Below are 16453 nucleotides of genomic sequence, written 5' to 3'. Positions count from 1 at the left end.
TGCCCCATTCCCATCAGGGAGGAGGCTATGTAGCAACCACACCAGGACTACCAGACTCAAAAACACTTCCCCCAAGCAGTAAAGCTGATCAACACCTCCACACCCCCAACTACCACTACTTTATCATTTCCTGCCACGACAAGGAAGCTTCGAGCATTACACAATTAGGAGAAGCTGACTGAAGAGAGAACCAACCCATCAGGACACCCCTCTCTGCTGACTGGTATCCTCTTTTACTGGACGCTTGGGACTTGCCACCCGGAAGTGTCCTGGATCACCACAGTAAAGGCAGGAACCTGTTCTCCAGCGCCACTCTCATTCCTCCTGAGACAGGCGCATGTGCCCCACTTGCATAGGCTCCTCCGTGGACTGGGTGCTGGGTGGTGAGGGAGGGAGAGAGTGCGAGGAAAGACGCTGATCAGGTGAGGGAGGGGGAAGAGGATGAGGAATGATGATGATCAGGAAGTTTGAAACATTCTTTCCCTGTGCCTCTCAGTTACCTGGTCATCAACTCGAAATCGCTAGATCAATCAGGTCATCCAGACTATCCTGCTCGTCCCAGACAGCGATCTCGTGCCAGACCCCTGTGTTCAGTCCACGCTAGAAGGCAGGGATGAGGCATCTCTCATTCTGTCCCGTCTCTACTGCAAGTGTGGAGAATTTGACTGCATAGGTTCTCACTGTCCCTCTGCCTTGGCGCAGGTCCAGGAGTCGGTGGGCAGCCTCCTGACCCCGTACTGGAAGATCAAAATCCCTCATCAACTCCACTACAAAATGTCAGAACAACTGGGTTGCAGGGTATCCCTGGCTCCTGTAAAGCATTGAACAGGCTGAGTGGAGATCCATCCTGAAGATTAACCATGTACGCCATTTTCACGCATCATCACCAAAATGACCAGGCTGGGCTTGAAATGTCAGCTCGCATTGGGTAATAAAATTCCTGCAGCCATCGGGATCACCAGAATATCTGCCTGGTGGTGGAATACTCAGTTCCTGTATGGATGTGAGGCGGGAGGGAGCCATTTCTGGCCCGGGCACGGGTGCGGGAGCATGAGAAGCTGAGATTGTTGGGGCAGCAGAAAAGCAGGACCTGCAAGTTTCTGGGAGTGGGATGGAGGCAGCCAGAGGCTGCTGGATTGTGTTGACGAGAGTGGTAATGGCTGTCAGCTGATGCTGGTTGTCCACAGTGAGCTGGTGGACTCCGATTGGCCACAGTGAGCTGCTGAGCAGTTGCTGTGAGGGATGATACCTGTTTTCCAGGTGAGACCAGGCTTGTGGGCAGAGATTAACTGCCTCATTGCTTCCATAACTTCACTAGAACAGATGCAATTGCCTGTAGCTTGTCCCCTACCTGACCAATGAATCTCACGGCCAAGGTCAGCTGCTCTCTCTCTCTGCTGGGTCCATCTTTGTGTGGTCAAGACTTGCTGTTACCAGGTTCGGATATGGCCCAAGTGCGGAACGAGCGACACTGAAGTGGGTCAATAGTTCACAGACTTTAATGCGAAGAGAGTTAGAGGGAAAGAAAAACAATAAACATTAGACCGAACAGGGCCGTTAACTAAAACTTTCAAAAGACAAACAAAGCCAACACTGCAGCTAAATGGAATCACTAAAATATGAAATAAATGCAGAGCCAAGTACAAGCAGGCAGCAGAAAGTTGCTGTGCTTTGCTCAAGCACCACGACAAAAAGAATGGAGTTAAATGCCATCACAATGCAGTAATTAGCCGACACACTCACATTCACGAGTGCAATTGCCGTATCTGCTGTGCTGCCAAATCCGTGGATGTGACACATACAATCAATCTATGTATATAAGCTGTGTTTTGTATTTATATTTATTGTGTTATTTGTCTTATTGTGTTTTTTTTTGTGCCACATTGGATCTGGAGTAACAATATTTTGTTCTCCTTTACATTTGTGTACTGAAAATGACATTAAACAATCCTGAATCAGTACCCATTCCATTGCCTAGCCTCCACATAGCAGTCACCTGTTAAACATATCTTCAGATTCAGGTTTATTTATTATGTGTAAATTGAAACATAGAGTGAAATGGGTGGTTTGCGTTAACAATGGGGGACTTTTGCTAAGACGATGGCGAGCTAAGATGCAGTGGCTCCTATGGGGCAAACTAAACATGTTTTTGTCTTTTTTTAAACACCTTTTTTATAATCACAAGACTATGCTGGACATTAAAAATGATACAGGTCACCCCATCATTGGTGGAGAAACTGAAAGAACTAGATAAAGTGCAAGATCATAATGAGGTAGATCTTGCCAAGAGATGAGATTTTGTCATAATGAGGCCAAGAGATCTGATAACAGAGATTCCTCCAGCCTGGTGGTACGTGCTTTCAGACTTTTGTATCTTCAGCTCAGTGAGAGGAGAGAGAAGAGAGAATGGCCAGGGTGGATGGGCTCTGTGATTAAGCTGGCTGCTTTACCGAGGCATTGAGCAGTGTAACAGTGAACAATGCCATCCACGAATTGGCATTGTTCGTGGGTGTGCTCAGCTGTGTCCATGGGATAAAACATAACACTGCAGAGTAAAGTGTACAAGCTACACTGCAGGTAGACAATAAACTGCAAGTTCATAATGGGCTAGAGTCTATCTTATCATTGTCAAGCATCTGACTAAAGTGGGGTAGGTAGAAGCTGTTCTTTAGCCTGGGGGTACCTACTTTTAAAGTTTACTATCTCAGCTGGGTGGGAGTGTGAGGAGGGAGCAGACAGGTTGTGGGTCAGGCTTCATTGGCCTTGTTTTCATTTTTACAGGCCCTTCCATATGTCGCACTCCTCATCGTGATGCTGTTCTTCATATATGCAGTCATCGGGATGCAGGTAAGGCCAGGTATCCTCTGTGGCATTTCTACAAAACGATAAGGCATAACAGCAGGATTAGCCCATACGGCCCAACAATTCTGGTCAACTCTTCAATCGTGTCTGATTTATTTTCCCTCTCAACCCCAATCTCTTGCCTTCTCCCCATAACCTTTCACACCCTGACTAATCAAGAACCTATCAACCCTTGCTTTAAATAGACCCCATGATTTGGTCTTCACAGCTGCCTGTGGCAATGAATCACAGATTCAGCACCCTCTGGCTAAAGAAATTCCTCTTCATCTCTGTTCTAAAGGGATGTCCTTGTATTCTGAGGCTGTGCCTTCATACTATCAGAAACATCCTCTGAACCAACACTTTATCTAGGCTTTTCAATTTCTGGTACGTTTCAGTGAAAGTCTTCCTAAGAAGGTTGGCGTCATTCAATGTCTGTAGTGAGATGCTGAAGATGTTCTATAGGTCAGTTGTGGAGAGCGCCCTCTTCTTTGTGGTGGCGTGTTGGGGAGGAAGCATTAAGAAGAGGGACGCCTCACGTCTTAATAAGCTGGTAAGGAAGGCGGGCTCTTTCGTGGGCAAAGTACTAGAGAGTTTAACATCGGTAGCTGAGCAAAGGGCGCTGAGTAGGCTACGGTCAATTATGGATAACTCTGAACATCCTCTACATAGCACCATCCAGAGACAGAGAAGCAGTTTCAGCGACAGGTTACTATCGATGCAATGCTCCTCAGACAGGATGAAGAGGTCAATACTCCCCAATGCCATTAGGCTTTACAATTCTACCGCCAGGACTTAAGAACTTTTTAAAAGCTATTATTAATGCATTTTGAGATAGTGATTTAGATGCACATCATATTTTTTACTGAGTTAAGTATTGTATGTAATTAGTTTTGCTACAACAAGTGTATGGGACATTGGAAAAAAAGTTGAATTTCCCCATGGGGATGAATAAAGTATCTATCTATCTATCTATCTATCATCTAAGTCCCCATTTTTCTAAACTCCAGTGAGTACAGGCCCAGAGACATCAAACTTTCTGGTGTGTTCATCTTTTCATTCTGTGAACATTTTGGTGAATCTCTGGATCCTCACCAATGCAGCACATTCTTTCTCAGGAGTGGGGGCCAAACCTGCTCACCATATGCCAAATCTGGTCTGACCAAGGCCTTATGAACCCTCAGAATTACACTCTTGCTTTAAAAACATAGAACACAGACCATTACACCACTGTACAGGCCCTTTGACCTACTCATAGATCAATCTAACCTCCCTTCTGCATAACCCTCCATTTTTCTATCATCCATGTGCTTCTCTAAGCATCTCTTAAATGTCACTAATGTATCTGCCTCTACCACCACCCCTGACAGGGTGCTTCACACACCCATCACAATTAGTGTAAAAAAAAAACCTTCCTCTGACACCCCAGCTCCTATACCCCCACACAAGGCTTGAGCTACCTCCACTTCCACTGCAGCACCTACCCTCATGTGTCCCACATGTGGGCGAGCTTTCAGGGCCCAGATTGGCCTCACCAGTCACCTCCGGACCCACAGTCACAAACCCTCCACCTGACTGAAGTCATGGTCGTCTTCGACTCCGAAGGACGAACAACAACAACATTGGGGACGGGAGGTTGGACCCAAGTGCAGGACACAGGCACTGAAGTACTAGGGGCAGGACGGGAACAACTAAACGATGGACAAGATGTGGTGACCATGGTGTGCATAAAGTTCAAGGTGATTCTGGGGTTCCAGGAGAGTCTTAGAGTTCAGGCAAGGCAGGGTCTAGGAGTTCACTGGGCAGGCCACATAACTCCTGGGCAGGGCCTGGATCTCCTAGGTAGGAACACAGGGGCCTGGGCAGGTCACAGGACACCTGGGTAGGTAGCAGGGCACAACACATCAACAACAAGAGATAGGTAGGGGCAGAGACCTCTGGGCAGGCCACATACCTCCTAGGCAGGGCCCAGACCTCCCAGGCAGGAACACAGGGGCCTGGGCAGGTCACAGGACACCTGGGTAGGTAGCAGGGCACAACCCATCAGCAGCAAGGAATGGAAAGGGGCAGAGTCCCCCACTGGGCAACAGCAGTCCAGCCAGGCTTGCCTGACAGAGGGAAGGGAACTAGGTCCAGGGTGACTGCCAGACTTACTCGAAGAACTCATCTTTAACGAGGGCAACCAGAGGAACAGGACAATCCCCAAATCCACTCAGTCCCAGAGCCCCCTATATACACCGCCAGCTGATGGGCATCAGGTGCACCTCCTTGAGTCCAAACAAGCCACGATGATCCACAGGTGTGACTAATTGGGCTCAAGAGCGAAAGGAGGGAAGTCTACAAGACCCGGAGTCCAGAGTCCGCGGACTGGATCAAGACCTGGAATGCGGGTTACGGACAATCTGTGGTTACATAACAACCACAATCTGTAAAAAAACCTTCCTGACACCCACCCCTCCATATACCCACCACAATCAATGTAAAATAACCTTCCTATGACACCCCACCCCACCCTATACCCACCACAATCTGTAAAAAACCTTCCTATGACACCGCACCCCTCCATATACCCACCAGAATCTGTGTAACAAAAACCTTCCTCTGACACCCACCACAAGCTGTCTAAAAAGCCTTCCTCTGACCCTATACCCACTACACTAAAAAACCCTCTACCACTCCCTATACCCACTACAGTTTGTAAAAAACGTTACTCTGATCCCCACCCCTCCCTATACCCACCACCCCTCCTTTTCACACTACAATAGGTGTAAAATAACCTTCCTGTGGCACCCCACCCCACCCTACCCTATTATATCCACCATAATCAGTGTAAAAAACCTTCTGTTGACACCCCACTCCTCCCTATACCTACCAGAATCTGGGTAACAAAAACCATCCTATGACATCCACCACAATCTAAAAAACCTTCCTCTTACACCCCATCCCTCCCTATACCCACAACCATCTGTGAAAAAGACCTTCCTCTGAATCCCCACCCCTCCCTATACCCACCAGAATCAGTGTCATAAAAACCTTCCTCTGACACTCACCACAACCTATACCCACCACAATCGGTGTAAACTAAAGTTCCTCTGACACCCCACCAGTCCCTATAGCCACCACATCTGTGTAAAAAAACCTTCATCTGACACCCACTCCTCCCTGTACCCACTACAATGTGTAAAAAACTTCCCTGTGACATCCCACCCTTCCCTATACCCATCTGAATCTGTGTAACAAAAATCTTCCTCTAACACCAACCACTACATATACCCACCACAATCTGTAAAACACCTTCTGACACCCCAGCCCTCCGTATACCCACCACAATCTGTCAAAAACCTTCCTCTGACATGCTACCCTTCCCTATACCCACCTGAATCTGTTTAACAAAAACCTTCCTGACACACTACCACTATGTATACCTACAACAATCTGTATAAAACCTTCCTCTGACAGCCCACCCCTCCCTATACCCACCACAACCAGTGTAAAAACCCCTCGTCTGATACCACACCTCTCCCTATAACCACCACTATCTGTAAAAAAACAGTACCCATCACAAAAAACCTTCCTCTGACAAACCACCCCTCCCTAGAAACACCAGTATCTGTGTTAAAAAACCTCTGACATCCGATCTCTCCCTATACCCACAAGAATCTGTGTAAAACTCCTTCCTTTGACACCCCACTCCTCCCTATACCCACAAGAATCTGTGTAAAACTCCTTCCTATTACACCCCACTCCTCCCTATACCCACAACAATCTGTGTAAAACTCCTTCCTTTGACACCCCACTCCTCCCTATACCCACAAGAATCTGTAAAACTCCTTCCTTTGACACGCCACCCATCAGAATACCCATAACAATCTGTAAAAAACGTTCTTCTAAGACCCCAGTCCTCCCTATACCCACCACAATCTGTAAAACAACTTCTGACAACCCAGCCCTACTTATACCCACCATAATCAGTGTAAAAAACCTTCCTCTGACACCCCACCCTCTCTATACACACCACAATCTGTAAAAATCCTTCCTGCTACCCCATCTCTCCCTATACCCACTACAATCTGTAAAAAACAGTCCTCTGACTCTCCATTGCTCCCTATAGCTTCCACAATGTGTAAAAAAGCTTCCTCCTACACCCCACCCCTCCCAAAACCAACCACAATAAGTGTGAAATAACCTTCCTCTTATACCCCACCCCTCCAGAATCTGTGCAACAAAAACCTTCCTCTAACACCCACCACAACCTATACCCATCATAATCTGTAAAAAACACCTTCCTCTGACACACTACCACTCCCTATACCCACCACAATCTGTAAAAAACGTTCCTCTGACACGCCTCCCATCCCTATACCCACCACAATTGGTGTAAACTAAAGTTCCTCTGACACACTACCACTCCCTATACCCACCACAATCTGTAAAAAACGTTCCTCTGACACGCCTCCCATCCCTATACCCACCACAATTGGTGTAAAGTTCCTCTGACACACTACCACTCCCTATACCCACCACAATCTGTAAAAAACGTTCCTCTGACACGCCTCCCATCCCTATACCCACCACAATTGGTGTAAAGTAAAGTTCCTCTGACACACTACCACTCCCTATACCCACCACAATCTGTAAAAAACGTTCCTCTGACACGCCTCCCATCCCAATACCCACCACAATTGGTGTAAACTAAAGTTCCTCTGACACACTACCACTCCCTATACCCACCACAATTGGTGTAAACTAAAGTTCCTCTCACACCCCACCACTCCCTATACCCACCACAATCTGTAAAAAACGTTCCTCTGACACGCCTCCCATCCCTATACCCATCACAATTGGTGTAAACTAAAGTTCCTCTGACACACTACCACTCCCTATACCCACCACAATCTGTAAAAAACGTTCCTCTGACACACCTCCCATCCCTATACCCACCACAATCTGTAAAAAACGTTCCACTGACACACCTCCCATCCCTATACCCACCACAATTGGTGTAAACTAAAGTTCCTCTGACACACTACCACTCCCTATACCCACCACAATCTGTAAAAAACGTTCCACTGACACACCTCCCATCCCTATACCCATCACAATTGGTGTAAACTAAAGTTCCTCTGACACACTACCACTCCCTATACCCACCACAATCTGTAAAAAACGTTCCTCTGACACACCTCCCATCCCTATACCCACCACAATCTGTAAACTAAAGTTCCTCTGACACACTACCACTCCCTATACCCACCACAATCTGAAAAAAACGTTCCTCTGACACGCCTCCCATCCCTATACCCACCACAATTGGTGTAAACTAAAGTTCCTCTGACACACTACCACTCCCTATACCCACCACAATCTGAAAAAAACGTTCCTCTGACACGCCTCCCATCCCTATACCCACCACAATTGGTGTAAACTAAAGTTCCTCTGACACACTACCACTCCCAATACCCACCACAATCTGTAAAAAACGTTCCTCTGACACACCTCCCATCCCTATACCCACCACAATCTGTAAAAAACATTCCTCTGACACGCCTCCCATCCCTATACCCACCACAATCTGTAAAAAACATTCCTCTGACACGCCTCCCATCCCTATACCCACCACAATCTGTAAAAAACGTTCCTCTGACACACCTCCCATCCCTATACCCAACACAATCTGTAAAAAACATTCCTCTGACACGCCTCCCATCCCTATACCCACCACAATCTGTAAAAAACGTTCCTCTGACACGCCTCCCATCCCTATACCCACCACAATCTGTAAAAAACGTTCCTCTGACACACTACCACTCCCTATACCCACCACAATCTGTAAAAAACATTCCTCTGACACGCCTCCCATCCCTATACCCACCACAATTGGTGTAAAGTAAAGTTCCTCTGACACACTACCACTCCCTATACCCACCACAATCTGTAAAAAACGTTCCTCTGACACGCCTCCCATCCCTATACCCACCACAATCTGTAAAAAACGTTCCTCTGACACGCCTCCCATCCCTATACCCACCACAATTGGTGTAAACTAAAGTTCCTCTGACACGCCTCCCATCCCTATACCCACCACAATTGGTGTAAACTAAAGTTCCTCTGACACACTACCACTCCCTATACCCACCACAATCTGTAAAAAACGTTCCTCTGACACGCCTCCCATCCCTATACCCACCACAATTGGTGTAAACTAAAGTTCCACTGACACCCCACCAGTCCCTATTCCCACCACGATCTGTGTAAATAACTTCCTCTGACACCCCACCAGTCCCTATTCCCACCACGATCTGTGTAAATATCTTCCTCTGACACCCCACCAGTCCCTATTCCCACCACGATCTGTGTAAATAACTTCCTCTGACACCCCACCAGTCCCTATACCCACCAGAATCTGTTTAACCGACCAGTCCCTATATCCACCACAATCTGTAAAAAACGTTCCTCTGACACGCCTCCCATCCCTATACCCACCACAATCTGTAAAAAACGTTCCTCTGACACGCCTCCCATCCCTATACCCACCACAATCTGTAAAAAACGTTCCTCTGACACGCCTCCCATCCCTATACCCACCACAATCTGTAAAAAACGTTCCTCTGACACGCCTCCCATCCCTATACCCACCACAATTGGTGTAAACTAAAGTTCCTCTGACACACTACCACTCCCTATACCCACCACAATCTGTAAAAAACGTTCCTCTGACACGCCTCCCATCCCTATACCCATCACAATTGGTGTAAACTAAAGTTCCTCTGACACACTACCACTCTCTATACCCACCACAATCTGTAAACTAAAGTTCCTCTGACACACTACCACTCCCTATACCCACCACAATCTGTAAACTAAAGTTCCTCTGACACACTACCACTCCCTATACCCACCACAATCTGTAAAAAACGTTCCTCTGACACGCCTCCCATCCCTATACCCATCACAATTGGTGTAAACTAAAGTTCCTCTGACACACTACCACTCTCTATACCCACCACAATCTGTAAACTAAAGTTCCTCTGACACACTACCACTCCCTATACCCACCACAATCTGTAAACTAAAGTTCCTCTGACACACTACCACTCCCTATACCCACCACAATCTGTAAAAAACGTTCCTCTGACACGCCTCCCATCCCTATACCCATCACAATTGGTGTAAACTAAAGTTCCTCTGACACACTACCACTCTCTATACCCACCACAATCTGTAAAAAACGTTCCTCTGACACGCCTCCCATCCCTATACCCACCACAATCTGTAAACTAAAGTTCCTCTGACACACTACCACTCCCTATACCCACCACAATCTGTAAAAAACGTTCCTCTGACACGCCTCCCATCCCTATACCCACCACAATTGGTGTAAACTAAAGTTCCTCTGACACACTACCACTCCCTATACCCACCACAATCTGTAAAAAACGTTCCTCTGACACGCCTCCCATCCCAATACCCACCACAATTGGTGTAAACTAAAGTTCCTCTGACACACTACCACTCCCTATACCCACCACAATCTGTAAAAAACGTTCCTCTGACACGCCTCCCATCCCTATACCCATCACAATTGGTGTAAACTAAAGTTCCTCTGACACACTACCACTCCCAATACCCACCACAATCTGTAAAAAACGTTCCTCTGACACACCTCCCATCCCTATACCCACCACAATCTGTAAAAACGTTCCTCTGACACGCCTCCCATCCCTATACCCACCACAATTGGTGTAAACTAAAGTTCCACTGACACCCCACCAGTCCCTATTCCCACCACGATCTGTGTAAATAACTTCCTCTGACACCTCACCAGTCCCTATTCCCACCACGATCTGTGTAAATAACTTCCTCTGACACACTACCACTCCCTATACCCACCACAATCTGTAAAAATCATTCCTCTGACACGCCTCCCATCCCTATACCCACCACAATTGGTGTAAACTAAAGTTCCTCTGACACACTACCACTCCCTATACCCACCACAATCTGTAAAAAACGTTCCTCTGACACGCCTCCCATCCCTATACCCACCACAATTGGTGTAAACTAAAGTTCCTCTGACACGCCTCCCATCCCTATACCCACCACAATTGGTGTAAACTAAAGTTCCTCTGACACACTACCACTCCCTATACCCACCACAATCTGTAAAAAACATTCCTCTGACACGCCTCCCATCCCTACACCCACCACAATTGGTGTAAACTAAAGTTCCTCTGACACACTACCACTCCCTATACCCACCACAATCTGTAAAAAACGTTCCTCTGACACGCCTCCCATCCCTATACCCACCACAATTGGTGTAAACTAAAGTTCCTCTGACACGCCTCCCATCCCTATACCCACCACAATTGGTGTAAACTAAAGTTCCACTGACACCCCACCAGTCCCTATTCCCACCACGATCTGTGTAAATAACTTCCTCTGACACCCCACCAGTCCCTATTCCCACCACGATCTGTGTAAATATCTTCCTCTGACACCCCACCAGTCCCTATTCCCACCACGATCTGTGTAAATAACTTCCTCTGACACCCCACCAGTCCCTATACCCACCAGAATCTGTTTAACCGACCAGTCCCTATACCCACCAGAATCTGTTTAACCAACCACTCCCTACACCCACCAGAATCTGTTTAACCGACCAGTCCCTATACCCACCAGAATCTGTTTAACCGACCACTCCCTATACCCACCAGAATCTGTTTAACCGACCACTCCCAGTACCCACCAGAATCTGTTTAACCGACCACTCCCTGTACCCACCAGAATCTGTTTAACCGACCACTCCCTATTCCCACCAGAATCTGTTTAACCGACCACTCCCTGTACCCACCAGAATCTGTTTAACCGACCACTCCCTATACCCACCAGAATCTGTTTAACCGACCACTCCCTGTACCCACCAGAATCTGTTTAACCGACCACTCCCTATACCCACCAGAATCTGTTTAACCAACCACTCCCTGTACCCACCAGAATCAGTTTAACCGACCACTCCCTATACCCACCAGAATCAGTTTAACCGACCACTCCCTATACCCACCAGAATCTGTTTAACCGACCACTCCCTATACCCACCAGAATCTGTTTAACCGACCACTCCCTGTACCCACCAGAATCTGTTTAACCGACCAGTCCCTATACCCACCAGAATCTGTTTAACCGACCAGTCCCTATACCCACCAGAATCTGTTTAACCGACCACTCCCTATACCCACCAGAATCTGTTTAACCGACCACTCCCAGTACCCACCAGAATCTGTTTAACCGACCACTCCCTGTACCCACCAGAATCTGTTTAACCGACCACTCCCTATTCCCACCAGAATCTGTTTAACCGACCACTCCCTGTACCCACCAGAATCTGTTTAACCGACCACTCCCTATACCCACCAGAATCTGTTTAACCGACCACTCCCTGTACCCACCAGAATCTGTTTAACCGACCACTCCCTATACCCACCAGAATCTGTTTAACCAACCACTCCCTGTACCCACCAGAATCAGTTTAACCGACCACTCCCTATACCCACCAGAATCAGTTTAACCGACCACTCCCTATACCCACCAGAATCTGTTTAACCGACCACTCCCTATACCCACCAGAATCTGTTTAACCGACCACTCCCTGTACCCACCAGAATCTGTTTAACCGACCAGTCCCTATACCCACCAGAATCAGTTTAACCGACCACTCCCTATACCCACCAGAATCTGTTTAACCGACCACTCCCTATACCCACCAGAATCTGTTTAACCGACCACTCCCTGTACCCACCAGAATCTGTTTAACCGACCACTCCCTATACCCACCAGAATCTGTTTAACCGACCACTCCCTGTACCCACCAGAATCTGTTTAACCGACCACTCCCTGTACCCACCAGAATCTGTTTAACCGACCACTCCCTGTGCCCACCAGAATCTGTTTAACCGACCAGTCCCTATGCCCACCAGAATCTGATTAACCGACCACTCCCTATACCCACCAGAATCTGTTTAACCGACCACTCCCTATACCCACCAGAATCAGTTTAACCGACCACTCCCTAGTCCCACCAGAATCAGTTTAACCGACCACTCCCTATACCCACCAGAATCTGTTTAACCGACCACTCCCTATACACACCAGAATCGGTTTAACCGACCAGTCCCTATACCCACCAGAATCTGTTTAACCAACCACTCCATATACCCACCAGAATCAGTTTAACCGACCACTCCCTATACACACCAGAATCTGTTTAACCGACCAGTCCCTATACCCACCAGAATCAGTTTAACCGACCACTCCCTATACCCACCAGAATCAGTTTAACCGACCACTCCCTATACCCACCAGAATCAGTTTAACCGACCAGTCCCTATACCCACCAGAATCTGTTTAACCGACCAGTCCCTATACCCACCAGAATCAGTTTAACCGACCACTCCCTATACACACCAGAATCAGTTTAACCGACCAGTCCCTATACCCACCAGAATCTGTTTAACCGACCACTCCCTATACCCACCAGAATCAGTTTAACCGACCACTCCCTATACACACCAGAATCAGTTTAATCGACCAGTCCCTATACCCACCAGAATCAGTTTAACCGACCACTCCCTATACCCACCAGAATCAGTTTAACCGACCACTCCCTATACACACCAGAATCAGTTTAACCGACCACTCCCTATACCCACCAGAATCTGTTTAACCGACCAGTCCCTATATCCACCACAATCTGTAAAAAACGTTCCTCTGACACGCCTCCCATCCCTATACCCACCACAATCTGTAAAAAACGTTCCTCTGACACGCCTCCCATCCCTATACCCACCACAATCTGTAAAAAACGTTCCTCTGACACGCCTCCCATCCCTATACCCACCACAATCTGTAAAAAACGTTCCTCTGACACGCCTCCCATCCCTATACCCACCACAATTGGTGTAAACTAAAGTTCCTCTGACACACTACCACTCCCTATACCCACCACAATCTGTAAAAAACGTTCCTCTGACACGCCTCCCATCCCTATACCCATCACAATTGGTGTAAACTAAAGTTCCTCTGACACACTACCACTCTCTATACCCACCACAATCTGTAAACTAAAGTTCCTCTGACACACTACCACTCTCTATACCCACCACAATCTGTAAACTAAAGTTCCTCTGACACACTACCACTCCCTATACCCACCACAATCTGTAAACTAAAGTTCCTCTGACACACTACCACTCCCTATACCCACCACAATCTGTAAAAAACGTTCCTCTGACACGCCTCCCATCCCTATACCCATCACAATTGGTGTAAACTAAAGTTCCTCTGACACACTACCACTCTCTATACCCACCACAATCTGTAAAAAACGTTCCTCTGACACGCCTCCCATCCCTATACCCACCACAATCTGTAAACTAAAGTTCCTCTGACACACTACCACTCCCTATACCCACCACAATCTGTAAAAAACGTTCCTCTGACACGCCTCCCATCCCTATACCCACCACAATTGGTGTAAACTAAAGTTCCTCTGACACACTACCACTCCCTATACCCACCACAATCTGTAAAAAACGTTCCTCTGACACGCCTCCCATCCCAATACCCACCACAATTGGTGTAAACTAAAGTTCCTCTGACACACTACCACTCCCTATACCCACCACAATCTGTAAAAAACGTTCCTCTGACACGCCTCCCATCCCTATACCCATCACAATTGGTGTAAACTAAAGTTCCTCTGACACACTACCACTCCCAATACCCACCACAATCTGTAAAAAACGTTCCTCTGACACACCTCCCATCCCTATACCCACCACAATCTGTAAAAACGTTCCTCTGACACGCCTCCCATCCCTATACCCACCACAATTGGTGTAAACTAAAGTTCCACTGACACCCCACCAGTCCCTATTCCCACCACGATCTGTGTAAATAACTTCCTCTGACACCTCACCAGTCCCTATTCCCACCACGATCTGTGTAAATAACTTCCTCTGACACACTACCACTCCCTATACCCACCACAATCTGTAAAAATCATTCCTCTGACACGCCTCCCATCCCTATACCCACCACAATTGGTGTAAACTAAAGTTCCTCTGACACACTACCACTCCCTATACCCACCACAATCTGTAAAAAACGTTCCTCTGACACGCCTCCCATCCCTATACCCACCACAATTGGTGTAAACTAAAGTTCCTCTGACACGCCTCCCATCCCTATACCCACCACAATTGGTGTAAACTAAAGTTCCTCTGACACACTACCACTCCCTATACCCACCACAATCTGTAAAAAACATTCCTCTGACACGCCTCCCATCCCTACACCCACCACAATTGGTGTAAACTAAAGTTCCTCTGACACACTACCACTCCCTATACCCACCACAATCTGTAAAAAACGTTCCTCTGACACGCCTCCCATCCCTATACCCACCACAATTGGTGTAAACTAAAGTTCCTCTGACAAGCCTCCCATCCCTATACCCACCACAATTGGTGTAAACTAAAGTTCCACTGACACCCCACCAGTCCCTATTCCCACCACGATCTGTGTAAATAACTTCCTCTGACACCCCACCAGTCCCTATTCCCACCACGATCTGTGTAAATATCTTCCTCTGACACCCCACCAGTCCCTATTCCCACCACGATCTGTGTAAATAACTTCCTCTGACACCCCACCAGTCCCTATACCCACCAGAATCTGTTTAACCGACCAGTCCCTATACCCACCAGAATCTGTTTAACCAACCACTCCCTACACCCACCAGAATCTGTTTAACCGACCAGTCCCTATACCCACCAGAATCTGTTTAACCGACCACTCCCTATACCCACCAGAATCTGTTTAACCGACCACTCCCAGTACCCACCAGAATCTGTTTAACCGACCACTCCCTGTACCCACCAGAATCTGTTTAACCGACCACTCCCTATTCCCACCAGAATCTGTTTAACCGACCACTCCCTGTACCCACCAGAATCTGTTTAACCGACCACTCCCTATACCCACCAGAATCTGTTTAACCGACCACTCCCTGTACCCACCAGAATCTGTTTAACCGACCACTCCCTATACCCACCAGAATCTGTTTAACCAACCACTCCCTGTACCCACCAGAATCAGTTTAACCGACCACTCCCTATACCCACCAGAATCAGTTTAACCGACCACTCCCTATACCCACCAGAATCTGTTTAACCGACCACTCCCTATACCCACCAGAATCTGTTTAACCGACCACTCCCTGTACCCACCAGAATCTGTTTAACCGACCAGTCCCTATACCCACCAGAATCAGTTTAACCGACCACTCCCTATACCCACCAGAATCTGTTTAACCGACCACTCCCTATACCCACCAGAATCTGTTTAACCGACCACTCCCTGTACCCACCAGAATCTGTTTAACCGACCACTCCCTATACCCACCAGAATCTGTTTAACCGACCACTCCCTGTACCCACCAGAATCTGTTTAACCGACCACTCCCTGTACCCACCAGAATCTGTTTAACCGACCACTCCCTGTGCCCACCAGAATCTGTTTAACCGACCAGTCCCTATGCCCACCAGAATCT

At 47.5% G+C, this 16453-nt stretch overlaps 1 protein-coding gene across 5 annotated transcripts in view; it reads left to right on the top strand.

The window, feature by feature from the left end:
• LOC140717085 (voltage-dependent L-type calcium channel subunit alpha-1S-like) overlaps nucleotides 1–16453 on the top strand; it is a 665173-nt gene that overhangs the window by 318356 nt on the left and 330364 nt on the right. For all 5 annotated transcript variants that reach the window (XR_012096443.1, XM_073030268.1, XM_073030267.1 and 2 more), the window contains one exon: nucleotides 2782–2847. Coding sequence is in view for 4 of the 5 variants with exons in the window: in XM_073030268.1 (XP_072886369.1) it covers nucleotides 2782–2847 (66 nt within the window). In the remaining variant the exon portion in view is untranslated. The remainder of the gene's footprint in view (nucleotides 1–2781; nucleotides 2848–16453) is intronic.

Source organism: Hemitrygon akajei, chromosome 27 (assembly GCF_048418815.1).
Source record: "Hemitrygon akajei chromosome 27, sHemAka1.3, whole genome shotgun sequence".
Lineage (NCBI taxonomy): Eukaryota > Metazoa > Chordata > Chondrichthyes > Myliobatiformes > Dasyatidae > Hemitrygon > Hemitrygon akajei.
The sequence above is the reverse complement of the archived record's forward strand: the minus strand, read 5'-3'. Positions and strand labels throughout refer to the sequence as shown.